The sequence below is a fragment of the Megalobrama amblycephala genome, linkage group LG1, assembly GCF_018812025.1.
Source record: "Megalobrama amblycephala isolate DHTTF-2021 linkage group LG1, ASM1881202v1, whole genome shotgun sequence".
Lineage (NCBI taxonomy): Eukaryota > Metazoa > Chordata > Actinopteri > Cypriniformes > Xenocyprididae > Megalobrama > Megalobrama amblycephala.
In genome coordinates, this window is record NC_063044.1 from 31491173 (window position 1) to 31506697 (window position 15525).

Sequence of the window (15525 nt, forward strand, 5' to 3'; positions counted from 1 at the left end):
AATGTGAGTTATATATTTTTCAAATTTAATTCGCAGTCATTTAAGCTACAGCGTTGAGCAATATGGGGTATGGCTTTAATTTCAATTAGTAAGTCTCTGATGTGTTTGCCATCACTTTAATGTGATGGCATTCCTTAACGTGGTTAAAAATGTCTTATTTCTAAACTATATGCCAACATTTCAAAATCTACTTTAAGAAAAAGTTCTAAACCCTTCAACTAACCATTGCAATAAATGTCTGTGCATTTTCTGTGGCGTCAGTAGGGAGTTAACAGCATGGAGGAGGTTCACCTGTGAGGGCTGATGATCAGACTGTGTCTGGCTGTCTGGGAGAGACTGGATAAACTCCTGCAGATGCTGCAATGGAGGGAACAGCCCTGGCTCTGTGATGGGATTTCCCAGCTCCAGATGAAAGATGCTGCTGGGCAGGATTAGAGGAGGATGATTGTCGAAACTTTCCAGGATATTAGCTAAGACAAAAAACATTTTTGCTGTCAGGCACAGAGAATCTCAGAGATAATTTGAGTCCTTTATATGTAGGCCTCCCCCTGATAATGAATCACCCACTGCTAAAATGGTTTTGAAAAGGTATTTCAGTCTACTTTTTACTTCTAAGTGGAGAAAGAAAAATAACTTTGTTGTATATCAGGACCTTAAAGGACTAGTTCACCCAAAAAAGAAAATTCTGTCATTAATTACTTACCCTCATGTCACTCCAAACCCGTAAGACATTAGTTCATTCTCTTCCATGTCAGTCTCCTAACCTATTTGTGTATTAAACACATTGTAGCGCTTCCGGGTTCTATGCCAATAATAAGCCGGCATTCTGATGTAGAACATGGAAGCGCTGCACTGTGTTTACAACGTAAATACCAGAGGAGACTGACATGTAAGAGAAGAAACTGTTGAATAAACTCATTATTTTTGTTTGTTTTTTTACACACAAAAATATTCTCATCACTTCATAACATTAAGGTTGAATCACTCTAGTCATGTTGATTATTTTAATGATGTCTTTACTGCCTTTCTGGGCCTTGAAAGTGGTAATAACATTGCAGTCTATCAGAGGCCAAAAAGTTCACAGATTTCATCAAAAATATCTTAATTTGTGTTCTGAAGATGAATGAAGGTCTCACATGTGTGGAACAACATGAGGGTGAGTAATTAATGACAGAGTTTTCATTTTTGGATGAACTAACCCTTTAAGACAAACCTTTTAAAAATATACATATAAAACACTATTTAATCAATTGACTAAAAGGCTGTTGGTATACTATATTTTGGAACTAATAATGGTCAAATTTGACTTTTAATCTGTGATTAAATGATGATGTGTGTGTGTTCATATTTGAGCTCACAGGTATGGAGGGCCGCCGCTGCATCCTCTGGAGACGGAGTCCAGCATGGAGGGCAGGTACGGGCTGTGTTGTACTCTCTCAGCATATGATGCAGCTGTGCAGGGTTCAGATGAACAAACTCAGCTCTCAGAGTGGACCATGATGCCTGTAAATATTCACACAGATGCATAGAAGAATGAGGAAATATCACACAAAACTATAAGCGCTTTTTGGGGCCAACTGGATTTCTCATCACAGTTAGCTAACCGTATTCAGTGCTGGTGAAATGTCTTTAGAGATGTGTTGACTCCCAGCTGGTCACATACATTCTAATCTTGATTTTGCAACACGACAATGGGCACAGAATTGTATATAGCTTACAAAGTAGTCTGTAATCTGCATAACAATGAAATGACATTTTTAATAACATTATCTAAAGGGAGAATGTACAAAGAAAACAACAAAGGACCCAAGACTGAGCCTTGTGGTGTACCCTCCTTTACCATCAAAAATATATTTTACGCAAACACATTCACACAAACAAACTGGTAGAATATAAACTAGACTAGTGCCTGTCCAGAAATGGCAACACAATATAGAAAAATGTAATCTAAATTGTTAAACGCAGCTCTTAATTCAAGTGATAACAGCAGAGAAATGCAACCCTGGTTAAATATCATGTAGTCTGAATGTTTTAGTACACTTCTATGCAGTAAGGAGAATAATTGGGAGGACAGTATAGTATTTTGACAAAAAATAAATAATTATTAAATAATTATTCATTTCACAAGGGTACATATCATTCTATGACAAGACATGCCTTGCTTTGACGAGCAAACTCTATTGTCAACCAAACAAATATCTTTAAAATACCACAAAGGAAATACAGCCAAAACATTTAAACAAAGGATAGCTCACCAAACAACACTCCACCATTTTCTTTTTTTTCATTCTTCTTTACTGGTTCCTTATGAATAGATGATTTAAATAACAGAGTGGTGTTTCTTCTGTCATTTTGCATCCAGAACAATATAACATCCAGTCCTTGTATGTAATTAAACCAATCTCTTCACAAAATGATTTAGGAAGCAGTGGACTGGAACAAACATTGTACAAACTCACTAGAACAGAACTGCTGAACCTGGCAGGATATGTTTGCCATTTCCTTACGGTTTCAGCTTAGTTTCATTAAACTGAGAGTGTATTTTAAAACTTTAAGACTACAACTTTCAGGGAGTTCAGAAACAATGTTACTGATATAGAGAATAACTCCCTTTGGAGTGACTTTGCCCTTTTTAACTTTGCAGAACTTTTTCATTCTCAAACAGCATTACAAACTAAAGACAGTTGAAAGCACAAATGCATTTACTTATTTCAAATATGTAAGAAACTATTAAAATGGTTGCATGACGATTTTACTGATAATTACTTAATTTAATTAACTAATTAAATATAAATGAAACATGTTTATGATGAAATTAAGGAGAAAAATACAATGTCAGGAGCACTATGATAAGTTGGCAAACATTGCTAAATATTATTTCTTACTTCTTTATTTTGATTTTGGGAAGAAATGTCACCTGGTAAGATTCACCCTTATACCCTGAAATGCAACATTAGAGATTTTTCATAAATTATTTAGCTGCTGCATAGACATTTTTAAGACGCCTCAAACACACGTGATGGGTGGTGTTACATGAGTCTGGGAACGGCTGTGATCTAGTCGCAGGACTCGCTCTTGGCTAATAAAGCCACAATACAGTCGTGTGCATCAGAAGTATGTTTATGAGTAACTCATTTTATCCAGCTGCATGTGCAATTTATTAGACTGTAGCCACGTCTGGAATAAAGTACCTGTTTTGTTAATCTGACACCAGTTGCCTGGTTTCTCCAAGGATTTGACTGTAAAAGGGTTAAACAAGTAACAAGTCCTATGAGTAAACCAGGTCTGGTGTAGATGTTGGATTTACAACAACAACAATGATAAAAGGCTTGGTTCACCATTGAAAAAAATATTGCTCAGGGACCTAAAATTAAACGTAATGGACATGTATCAAATTTGCTTCAGATCTTTCTTAAAAAATACACTCAGATGAAACAAATGACAATGAATGTGGATAGCAGCTCAGATCATTTGATCTTGTTGAGAAATGTTGGAGATCTCTAATCCAGATTTTGAATATGTGACAAATCTGAGACAGAGACACAGTTTAAAAGACTGTTGAGAGAACTGGAGTCTTGTGTCATGTTGTGATTTTTTCTTTGCGTTCGACACCCACTATAGCAACAGGCTGGGCTGGAGAGTCAGAATGGCTATCCCAAAATAGATGGCTGGAAAAAGGGAAAAGACATCTGCAACTATGTGCAGAAATGGATGTTTTACAAACCACAAACTGTGCGCTCATGCCATGGGTGGAAACTTAACAACCAGTCTCTTAGCAACTTTGACATGCAACCATTGTTTGTTGACGGATAGAGGAAGTTAACATTCTCTAATTGCACACTGGATGATACTGACAGACACATACTGTCTCAAGTGCTACATGTGATAATATTATTACAGATCCTCAAGACAAATTTTGATGTTGGCTTGAGCTAAAAGTTTAAAATTTATACAGCATATGAGTTAGATCAATGGATTGCTAGAGTGTTCTAGTGTTCTAGTCTGGTAGCTATTGTGTTCCAAAGAGGTTGATATGGTGTTTTTAGAATACCTTTTCACACTTACAATTGTTAATCCTGGGTGATTCAAACTCCTGGGTAAACTATTCCTTGACAAACACGCAACCAGCATAAATTACTGATTGTCCATCTGTGGAAATGTTTGAAACACTTCTGAACCCAAAGTTAAAATTCACCTTCACTCAGGGTTTAAAAAGACTTCAGCCCAGAGTCACAGCCTGTTTATACAAACACAAAAACTCGATTTTAACTCGATTTTAAGCGCCGCCAAGTTGTAGTTTTATCTAACAGCAGTGACTTTGGGCACGTGACCAAAATGTAGTGTGAAAAGACAGAAACAAAGAAAGTCCAATCAAAAATAAAGCATACAATGTAGAACAGGCTTTAAGACTGTGCTAAGTTTGGTAGATTAAAGTAACAATATGTTGGCTTATGAATATGGATGCGGGTTAGAAGAAGTGCGTTTAATTGTAATAAATGTGCACTTGTAGCGTACTTCAAATTTTAAAAGCATATTTTATAAAAACTATACTTGCAGATGATATGATATTAATGAAGTAAAAGGGTACTTAAGTGAACTTCAAGAGTTTCATCACTAAGCACACACCTTTTAAATGTTCACTTTAAAGTTAGTAAAGTTTTACTTCAAAGTACATTTAAATCATTGTTTTATTAATCTTTAGCCATGTTTTAAAGAAGTAAACTTATTTTGATGTGTTGACTGACATTGATTATCATTTTAACTGTGTATATTACCCTTAAAGTTAATATATTTTAAATGTACTAAATTGCAACTTCAAATGTGTAATTACAAATATATTTAAATACAAGTTTCAGTATAAATGACATTAAAATATATTTCAGTTTACAAAAAAAAATGTTTGTCAGTACATTTAACAGTACACTTTAACCATATTTCAGTAATTATGAAATTACATATAAAAGTGGGTTAAAAAGCTTCAGCTCACTGCATTTAATATAAATTTAAACTGTAACACTTTTTCATTCAAGTGTAAACTTTTAAAATCAACAAATCTGGCACATTTGAACATTTTATGTATTATTAATGTATACTGTCCCTGACTAAATGAGGAAAAAACAGTGTCTGAAAAGACATTACATTCAGTTCACACTTAGCCTAAATATATTTTTACTACATGTGATAAGTACTCTTTTTACTCTTAAAAGTGTTAAAGTGTACTTTTTTTCACAAGGGTATCTTTCCGAATCTGTCGTACTTTGACTAATGGAGTAACTCCCTTAATCCAATTTGGAATGAAATGTTCATCTTTTGAAATATTTACTTTTACTTCACTTACTGTAAAAAGTGCATTTATGGTTGACTGTGTAATGCAGGACAAATAAACAGAGAGGTCATGTGACAGAGTGAGTCATGTATATGTTTGTTTGGAGTGTGTTTAAAGTAAACTCAGTCACTCAAGACAGTGAGATCATACTAGCCCCTCCCTCTCAGAGCTGTGATCCAGCTCTCTGACAGGTTAAGAGCCTTAACAGTCAAAGTTCATTTACTGCCGAACTCCAGTCAGACTCTCTACCGCCGCGAGCCACTTCACGAGAACTGTAAACCCCCACGGTACAGGATGCGTTTGGGTGGCGTGCTGTAAACCTTGTACTGTCCTCTGTTATTCTGCCTTTGTTTTATGGTATGATAAGCCAAGTGAAACTCATTTCCTTAAGCACAAAAAGAGTAAACAATACATCTCCCCACTATCAACGGCTTTTGAAGAAAGTTAACAGGTTTAAGACCAGACAAACAGCTGTTTTGAAATCTTCCATTTCCTGTTCATCCAGGTACTAAAGTCCGTCCTGCCCGCGGCGCTCCATCTACATTGTGATTTACAAAGTGATTCAACTTAGATGACAGAGCTAAATAATTCATATTATTTAGGATGGCATGAGGCATGTTGTGGCAGGCTGAACGGGTTTTTATTTATGTGACGTATACGGAAAACTGACATGACTCAAGAAGTAAACATGACCTTTGTCATGAGATTGATGCCATCAGGAGGTTATATTGAATTCACTTGATACCTCAAGGAATGCTATTGGCTTGTGAAACAGGTTTGCTCAGCATTTCTTGAAACATCACGTCATTTTTATAGTCCTAAAGCATGCTTGATGACATATTCAGGGGCTTTATTGGTATTCCTATAACTGATACTCACACCTGTAAAATCATCACCTACAACACACCTTGCTGTCAATTTCTTTGCAGCTGAAGAATTTCCTTATTTATTCACAGTTCAATGAAACTAGATCAAGCTGTTTGTCAAGTGAACTGAACAAACAATATAAGGATGTGCCATCACCATTTTTGACACACCATGTACAAGTTTCTTTCTGGTAGTCATTGATACCCAGGGTTCCCACACTTTATGACCAATGCATTTCTTTCTAGTGAACTGTAATCACTGGATAAAGGATTTAAAATGATTTAGACTGATTCACTAATGAATATTTCAGACTAATTTGTTCAATTAGAACAACTCAAGAGAACAATTTTCCCACAACACTATGGTTTGCAAGAACACAAGAGAAATATCTGTAGCTGATGGAATATTTCAGAATGTAACAACACAAATCTATAAGTAACACTTTACAATAAGGTTCCATTAGTTAACATTAGTTGACTAATATGAACTAACAGTGAAACATTGAAGCATTTATTAATGTAGTTAAATGTTAAGTTTAAAAAATTGTATCTGTTAATATTTCAATGGACCTGAACTAACAATAAATTGTATTTTTATTAACTAAAATTAACAAAGATCCACAAAAGCTGTAACAAATGTACTGCTCATTGTTATTTAGTAATGTTATAATAGGACCTTATTGAAAATTGTAACCAATTTATAATCACTATAGAAACTTCCATGATGTTTAAGGGTGTGTTCACACTTGGCAGGTTTGGTTTGATTAAAACGAACTCTGATTCGATTGTTCTGTTAGTGTGGTTCATTTGAGTAAGTGTGAACGCTGCCATTCGAAATCTGGTGCGCAACCAAACAAATGGACCAAGACCGCTGAAAACATTGCTTCGAAACCAACTTTGGTGCAGTTCCAATGAAATATGAATGCAACACGAACCAAAGACATGTAAACAAACCAAAAACAGGACGTGATTTCACAAGAAATCCTCAAGGATATCTGTTTGTTGCCCATTACAGTTCAGAACAGGCACTGGTAACGCAGTCTTCTTGCAACAGATCTTCGTTTGTGTGTGTGACGGAGGAATTCCTGCCACTGTTGTCAGCTGGTAAAAATACCATCATACTGTAGGTACACACTTACAACGAGTATGTTTAGCCCAACACACAGTATTGTTTTAGATGGTCAGGTAAGTTCAGTCACAAAATGTACATCATAAAATCCTTTTTTTGTTTCGTATCTTTAGGTTTGGTGTTAAAAATGACAGTGTGAACACAAAGTGAACCAGGACTAAATGTACCAATTTCTTTTTTGGTCCGGACCAAACAAACCAAGAGAACCGAACACAAGTGTAAACACACCTTTAGATTTGATTAATTTCTCTGACTTTTCCATGTCTGGAAAACACAATTTTAAAATTCCCTGATAATTCCAGGTTTTCCATGACAATAGGAAACAACATGTTGGGTAGATTCACCTCAGATGGTCCAAAACATATTTTGCCCCCCAAAATAAAAGAGAAATTATATGAAATATGAAATTTATCCTTTTGCCTTTAGAAAATTCTCATTACGTAATGCAATGAATGAATGAATGCATTCAGGTTAAGGCACATTATTAAAACAGTCTTTGATATATGTATGCAAAATAGAGATTTACTTTGCTGTGGGTTTATAAAATTGAATGTTGTTTGTATCCTGTATAGATTTTATTTATTTTGTGTCAGGACATTTTATTGTGTGCAAGAACATGAGTATGGTACTGGAATCGAAACAAGACGCATCCCTAAAACAATACATTTGTAAATGCTTTGCTTTTGTATCTGTTCAAGCATTTATGAAGCAGTTGAAAGAGTTTCTGACCTGCAGCAGGGTCTCTTTGGGAGTTGCAAGCAGGTTGACGGCTGAAGAGAGTTTCTGGAAGAAGTCGGCAGCCAAATCTCCCAGCCCGATGCTTTGAGTCCAGTCCATCAGCAAATCCAGGTTGGCCCGGATCTGTACTCCTCTAGACCACTGGTAGAAACCACCTCCAGACCCTTTAAACACATCCACAACAATATTTATCCTAAAGTCCCAATTAGTGCAAGTGGTTAATCATATTAAGCTACTTTTTGCTACTCTTTATTTTTCAATAATCATCAAAAGTCACAAAAAGTCACAAGCTGGATTTGAACTCAACCAATTTACATTCTGTCATAGTTTTGTCTGGCTTTAGCAGACTTTTGCAGAGCAAAAAGCCGTGTTTTGTACGGCCAAAGATATTTACACCTAGATGCAAATATTCACTCAGTAAAATTCACACCCTCATGAGAAACACATCCTTAAGGGAGTAGCAAGACCACTGGGGTGAAAACAGCCGGTTCAACTAAGTAGTTCTCTACAATGCACTCTCTCGTCTTCTGTGTTCTTATTTTGGTGTGTGAGTCAATATAACTTATAACAATATAACAGCGAAACCTCACAGGTGATTTGCATAAAAAAAAAAATTAAAAAAAATCAAGAAATTCATGCACATTTTTGATAAGCCCTCAGAGGGACAGTGAATGTGCTCACCTCTCTCCATGAGTGCATTGAAGAGCGAGGCGTTCGTGAAGAAGAACAAGTAGGTCAGCAGTTGAGATGTGATCTCGTTGTGCACCAGGAAAGTGTTGAGCAGGTGCAGTGCCTCCTTTAGGATGTCTAGGATTTGGCTGACTCCTGCAGGCATGCACAGCTGTCCGCTCTCAGAGAAAGGGTTACTATCCAGCAGCCGCGGTAACACAGCATACATACTCTAACAGAGGGGACGGGGAGAATAAAGTTTGATTACTTTGCTTAACAATGCATTAAATGATTTATACTGTAGAGAATCTTATAATGTGAATGCTGCATGCTTAAATACTTGCAAAAAAGTAGCTTTATTAAAACAACTTTATTAAGAGTACTGCTGCATTGCCAGCAAGATAATTAAAAGGTACTAAATCTATCCAGAAAGCTACTAAAGACATATTTAAAACAGTTCATGTGAGTACAGTGGTTCAACCTTAATGTTATAAAGCGACAAGAATACTTTTTGTGCACCAACTACTTTATTCAACAATATCTAGTGATGGGTGATTTCAAAACACTGCTTCATGAAGCTTCGAAGCTTTACGAATCTTTTGTTTCTAATCAGTGGTTCGGAGAGCCAAAATCCAAGATTTCAGTAAACGAGACCTTGTTACGTCATACGTGTTTCGAAATTTCAATAGTTCACGTGACTTTGGCAGTTTGATAACCACTGATTCGAAACAAAAGATTCGTAAAGCTTCATGAAGCAGTGTTTTGAAATCACCCATCACTAGATATTGTGGAATAAAGTCGTTAATTTGTTTTTTTGACACACAAAATGTATTCTCGTCCTTTTATGATATTAAGATTGAACCACTGTACTCACATGAACTGTTTTAAATATGTCTTTAGTAGCTTTAAGGATCTTGAGAGAGGAAGTACCATTGCTGGCAATGCAGGCCTCACTGAGCCATCGGATTTCATCAAAAATATCTTAATTGTGTTCTAAAGATGAATGAAGGTCTTATGGGTGTGGGAGGGTGTGTAATAAATGACAGAATTAACCATTTAAGGGCTCTTTATTTTGAGCATGAACGTATACTTGTAGGAATAATTACCCCAAAGTTATGTGAAAATTATGTAGGATTATTTTGCGCACAATGCAGTCAAATCATATCTACAATGTGTATTATGGAAATGTGTAAAACTGAAATTCAGAATTGTACATTTTAATATAGATTTCTAAATCTGAATATTATAGCTGTAAATATAAATATATTGATAAAAAAATCTTGACTTGTAAAAAATAATATATACTATAAAACCCTGAAATTATCAATAAGATACACCTGAAAAATACAATCCACACTTGTATCCAAATTGTAAATGTAAAATAAAACTTGTGGAATATCTATATTTAAGTTAGTGGATGAATAGTAAATCGAAATAATTTGCCACTGTTCTGTATGGTATAAACAGATTTATAGGAGATATATAAGATTTTATATTTTTTTATTTGAAAGAAATTAATACTTTTATTCAGCAAGGATGCAATAAATTGTGAAAAAGTGACAGTAAAGGTATTTATAATGTTACAAACACCTCTATTTCAAATAAATGCTGTTTTTTAAAAAACGTTTTACTCAAATTATGACATTTTATAATTTTATCTATAATAATAAATGTTTCTTGAGCAGCAAATCATATTTGAATGATTTCTGAAGGATCATATGACACTGAAGATGCTGAAAATTCAGCTTTACGTCACAGGAATAAATTACATTTTAAAATATATTATAATAGTTATTTCAAATTGTAACAATATTTCACAGTATTACTGTTTTAGTGTATTTTTGATCAACTAAACGCAGCCTTGGTGACTTCTTTCAAAAATATTTAAACATTTTGAATAGCAGTGTACATGTATAATGGATATCAGAATATAAAGTTAAAAGCTCAGTAATTATTTATGAATCCTGAATGCACAATTGAATACATACAGTACATATGTAACTCTATGTAACCTAAAACATTAGAGAAAACACAGGACAGAGTGAGACAGGTCACATTATTTGTGCTTTCAGTACAGAGGACGTAGCCAGGAGCAGTGCTGTGTGCAGTTCCTGAACGTCGCGTCTGAGCCAACAGGAAGTACGGCACAGGCCGGCTTCCCCTCAGCGGGTGATATGTGACTGCCCATTGTTACAGCACCAGTGAGAGTCTTGAGAATCATTCAGATAAGACTAAACCAGCAGATGCATCTCACATCCACACTCACTTTTCCCATTGACTAAACCACTGCCCCCCTCAGGAACAGATAAAAGGATTTTGTAAACAAATAAGGGCCATGCAGATAACTGTGCCAGACGGGAACACGGGCAAGGCTACGAGCCTAGTGGGAATGTATTTTATCACAAACATGACAAAAACACATACTAAACTATAACCCTGAAATAAAGGAAAATATCAATGTTTTTAAGCACAAGGAAATAAGTAAAGGTAAAGGTTTTGCCAAATTATGTCTAAATACTTTAGAGATTCTTTCAATCCATAGGCTAATGAGACGTCAGGTTTCAAACTAAAGTCACGCTCACATAAGTAAAATTTCAGCTAAATTTAATGAGCAAAACGTGTCCATTATCTATTGTCAATAGTGTAGCGATGTATGACGCACAGCTCATCATCACTATGATCATCCATTGCAAATGAAACAAGATCTCTCAATGTAAAGATGTGGTCACATTACCAAAATATGGGCAAAAGAATACGTTGTCTATTGTCAACAATGCAGCGATGTACTGTATGACGCACAGCTCATCACCACTATAATCATACATTACGAATGAAACGTCAGATCTTAATGTAAAGATGCGATCACATTAGCAAAATATGGGCAAAATTTAATAGGCAAAAGATTACGTTGTCTATTTTCAACAGTGTAGCAATATATAAAGCACAGCTCACATCACTATATGACCATTTGTTGTGAATAAAGTGTCAGATCTTAATGTAAAGGTATGATCACATTACCAAAATTTTGAAAGGAATGGTCCATTGTTACTTTTACTATACTATCACTATAACCATTGATTTGTGAAGAAAACGTCAGATTTCAATGTAAAGATGCAGTCACGTTACTAAAATTTTGGCAACATTTCATGGGCAAACAATACATTGTCAACAGTGTAGCAATGTATGAAGCACAGGTCAACATCACATGTGCCATCCACTGCAAATGAAATGTCAGACCACAATGTAAAGATGTGGTCACATTACTAAAATTTTGAAAGCAAAAATGGTCCATTGTCTATTGTCAGCAGTGTAGCGATGGATGAAGCACAGCTCACTCTCACTATATCCACTGATATGGAAGGAAACTTTCAGATTGAAATTTTAGATTGAAGATTTCAATCTAAAGGTGTGGTCACATTAGCAAAATTTCACAAGCAAAAATGACCCATTTTCCATTGTCAGTAGTGTAGCGATGCATGAAACACAGCTCACCATCATTATAGTCACTTATCTGTGAAAGAAACGTCAGATTTCAATCTAAAGGGGTGGTCACATTACCGAAATGTTGGGCAATTTCACAAGCAAAAAATGTCCATTGCCAATAGAGCAGCAATGAATGAAGCACAACTCATCATCACTATCATCACTATGATCATCCAATGGGAATTAAACATCAGATTTCAGTCTAAAGATGCGGTCACTGTAATAGTATAGTTCTATATTAGCTCACGCAGAAGTCACTTTCTAACCAAGCAGCTATGCGGCAAATCTGAGGTGAAATCTCTCGCCCACACATGAAATTCTCCATCGTGTGGATTCCTATTGAAACAACTGCATTTTGCTTGTGAAAATTGTGAACAATGGTAAATTTGACTGTGCCTTAACACAACTCTTTAAGTAACCGTGAAATCAAAATTGACAATTCTTGTTTTTTATGGAGTATTGCAGTGTATTTATCCATGCATTTTTTTTAATTCATGTGTTTTTAATAAATTTTCTTGTTCTAGAAGCTGTTTTACTCAGATATGCATAACAATAGGGAAGAAAAGACTATCACAACTTCCGTTTCCCAACTTTAAAACACACTGCCAGTTTCTCAGGGCACAGCAGAGGTTAATGAAGCTGAAATAAGTGATTCACACTCAATTCACTTCAGACAAATGAAGTCATTGAAAACTAACTAGAGCCAATGGTCCCGCCCCCATGACTCATCAATGACTGACACATTCTTGCCTTTTGATCAGAGCCATGACATCACAGCATTCATGAGCATGACTAAGAGATACATGAATCCCACCATTCACAACAACTGACAATTGATATACGATTGAAATATCTAAATGCAGTTAGAACAAGTGTTTTGCAGTTAGTAAAACCTGTTTAATGTTCCGTACGTTCTTTTAACAGTAAAAATACAATTTCCTGATACCAACCAGTCACCTTACACAGTCTGACATCACCAGTAAGAGAAAAACACAGAGTTTATGGCTTATTAAAGACATTTACATGCTAATGATTTGGTAACTGTTAACTTCCTGGTAGGGTATTATGATTGCTTTAAAGGGATAGTTCACCCAAAAAAGAAAATTTGATGTTTATCTGCTTACCCCCAGTGCATCCAAGATGTAGGTGACTTTGTTTCTTCAGTAGAACACAAATGATGATTTTTAACTGCAACCGTTGCCGTCTGTCAGTCTTATAATGTGGGTCAATGGGAACTTCTTTTAGAAGAGTAAATAAAACTTTCTTAGACAAATCCAAATTAAACCCTGCGGCTCGTGACGACACACTGAATGTCCATGTCCAACTGCGTTCAGCACTCGGTTAGTGAGGTCTGATCGCGCTCTGACAGCAGCGGTGATGTCTAGCACTCATTGAAGTATAAGCGCAAGAGATCACTTCCGTTGTCAGAGCGTGATCAGATCTCACTAAGCGAGTGCTGAACACAGTTGGACATAGTGGTGTTTTAGAGGTAAAAAATGATATAAAAACTGTTCGGTTTCTCGCACAAACCGATCGTTTCATGTCGTAGGAGTAAGCAGATAAACATCAAATTTTCATTTTTGGGTGAGCTATCCCTTTAACTGGACACTCCTCTCCATTTCTGGTGATGAGAACCAAATGTTTCCTGGTCAGGAAACAGATGAACTCTCCGAGTCCAAATGTAGAGGTCCACAGCTGCTTCCCCATCAGGCAGAGGATGAGTAACTCTGTCCTTCCTGTCTGCCCCACTGACAGTCCTCTTAACCCCTCATATACCTGTTGCTTTCTAGTATTGGACTGGAGTGTTTGAACCGTGAAGGACGTAACCTTTTCATTTACTATTTATCCACAAAGTTAATCTGCAACAAACACGTCACATATTTGGAATTTCTTGTCTCCAACTAGAGGTGACTTCATCGCCTAGATTTTCCACACCATTGAAACTGATGTAACATTGATGTAATATAATGGAGAATGAATTTCACATTGTTTCCTTTCATTTTCAGTTAGCGATTTTTAATAGTTTTAGTTTTAGTAAACCATAACAAAACTGGTTTCCTTGAGAAGTTCCCAAGGAGGCACATCAAAGATTAAAGGAAGAGTTCATAGAAAAGTAAACAATTCTCCTTATGTTCCATTGAGAAAATAACAATGGACAGAGAATAACAATTTCAGTCTGATTGAACTATTCCTTTAAGGCATTCATCACGTATAGCTACAGATAAATTCAGCAAGAAAATAAATGTTCCAAAACATTTCCCGCTCATCTGAGAGGGGCAGGGATTTGCCATTAACTTGAGCCTTGAGAAAATACACTGTTAATGTGTTTGTTTTTGATTCTTTGGGAAGGAGAGGACAAGTTGTCTCACTCACCAATAGCTATGGCCAATCCCTATGTCTCCACTGCCTTGTTATGACTTTACTTTGGCTTACAGACTGGAAGCACAAAATGCTGTTTACAAGGTTATGTCCTGTTTCACATATTTTACATCCTTTCAGGGCTATGAGGAACATATATAATGTAAAATAAACATTGCATATTAAGAATGAATATATACTAAATATAGTGCTTAACCACAAAAAAAAAATGCAAATATTTAAATCAGTTGGCAGACCTAATGGCCTTTCATTTATACTTACTTTGGTGAGATAGTAGACACACTGCTGGAAGGTGAACATGATGACTTCCTCCAGGACAGTCATGGCCTCCTCACTGGCAGTACGTGTGGACTCGATCTGACAATCCAATGATTCTGAGTAGATGGAGACATGATGTTACTGCACATTCTCAAGAGACTGCTAAATATTGTCGACTGGACAAGATAAAACAATAACTAAAGCAATGAGCCAAAGATGCCAGTGATCTACAACATATTTACCTTTGTCCTGCTCCTGTCTGTCCTGCTGTCTCCATGTTAAGAGTAGAGGGACCTCATGCTGGATGAAGTGCAGCAGCTCAATGGAGTTGGACATCCACAACACCAGTGGCTGCAGGCCTGGGATCAGATCCTTCATGTTCAACACATGCAGCTCTGCTGACATATCACTGGTGCTTCTGTTGCATAAACAGCACAATGTTCACGTTATCAAAACATAGACTCGCATGAGTTTATCCATCTGTCTGTCTGCCTATCCAACAAACCAATAATTCATTATTTTTTTAGGCCAACCAACCAAACAAATAACCATCTATTCACCTATATATCTGTCTGCCCAAACAAGAACCCAACCATCCATCGGTCTAACCAACCACCCATCTCTTCATCTGTCTGACTAACCAACCATCTAGCTGTCCATCAAAATATCTGTCCATC

At 36.1% G+C, this 15525-nt stretch overlaps 1 protein-coding gene across 2 annotated transcripts in view; it reads right to left on the minus strand.

Annotated features, from left to right (window-relative positions):
- si:ch73-281f12.4 (Ras-associating and dilute domain-containing protein-like) overlaps positions 1 to 15525 on the minus strand; it is a 45494-nt gene that overhangs the window by 9476 nt on the left and 20493 nt on the right. For both annotated transcript variants that reach the window (XM_048189670.1, XM_048189664.1), the window contains exons 7-12: positions 15091 to 15266; positions 14852 to 14964; positions 8741 to 8960; positions 8051 to 8223; positions 1359 to 1503; positions 292 to 470 (exon numbers count right to left, since the gene is read on the minus strand). In XM_048189670.1, the coding sequence (XP_048045627.1) occupies positions 292 to 470; positions 1359 to 1503; positions 8051 to 8223; positions 8741 to 8960; positions 14852 to 14964; positions 15091 to 15266 (1006 nt within the window). The remainder of the gene's footprint in view (positions 1 to 291; positions 471 to 1358; positions 1504 to 8050; positions 8224 to 8740; positions 8961 to 14851; positions 14965 to 15090; positions 15267 to 15525) is intronic.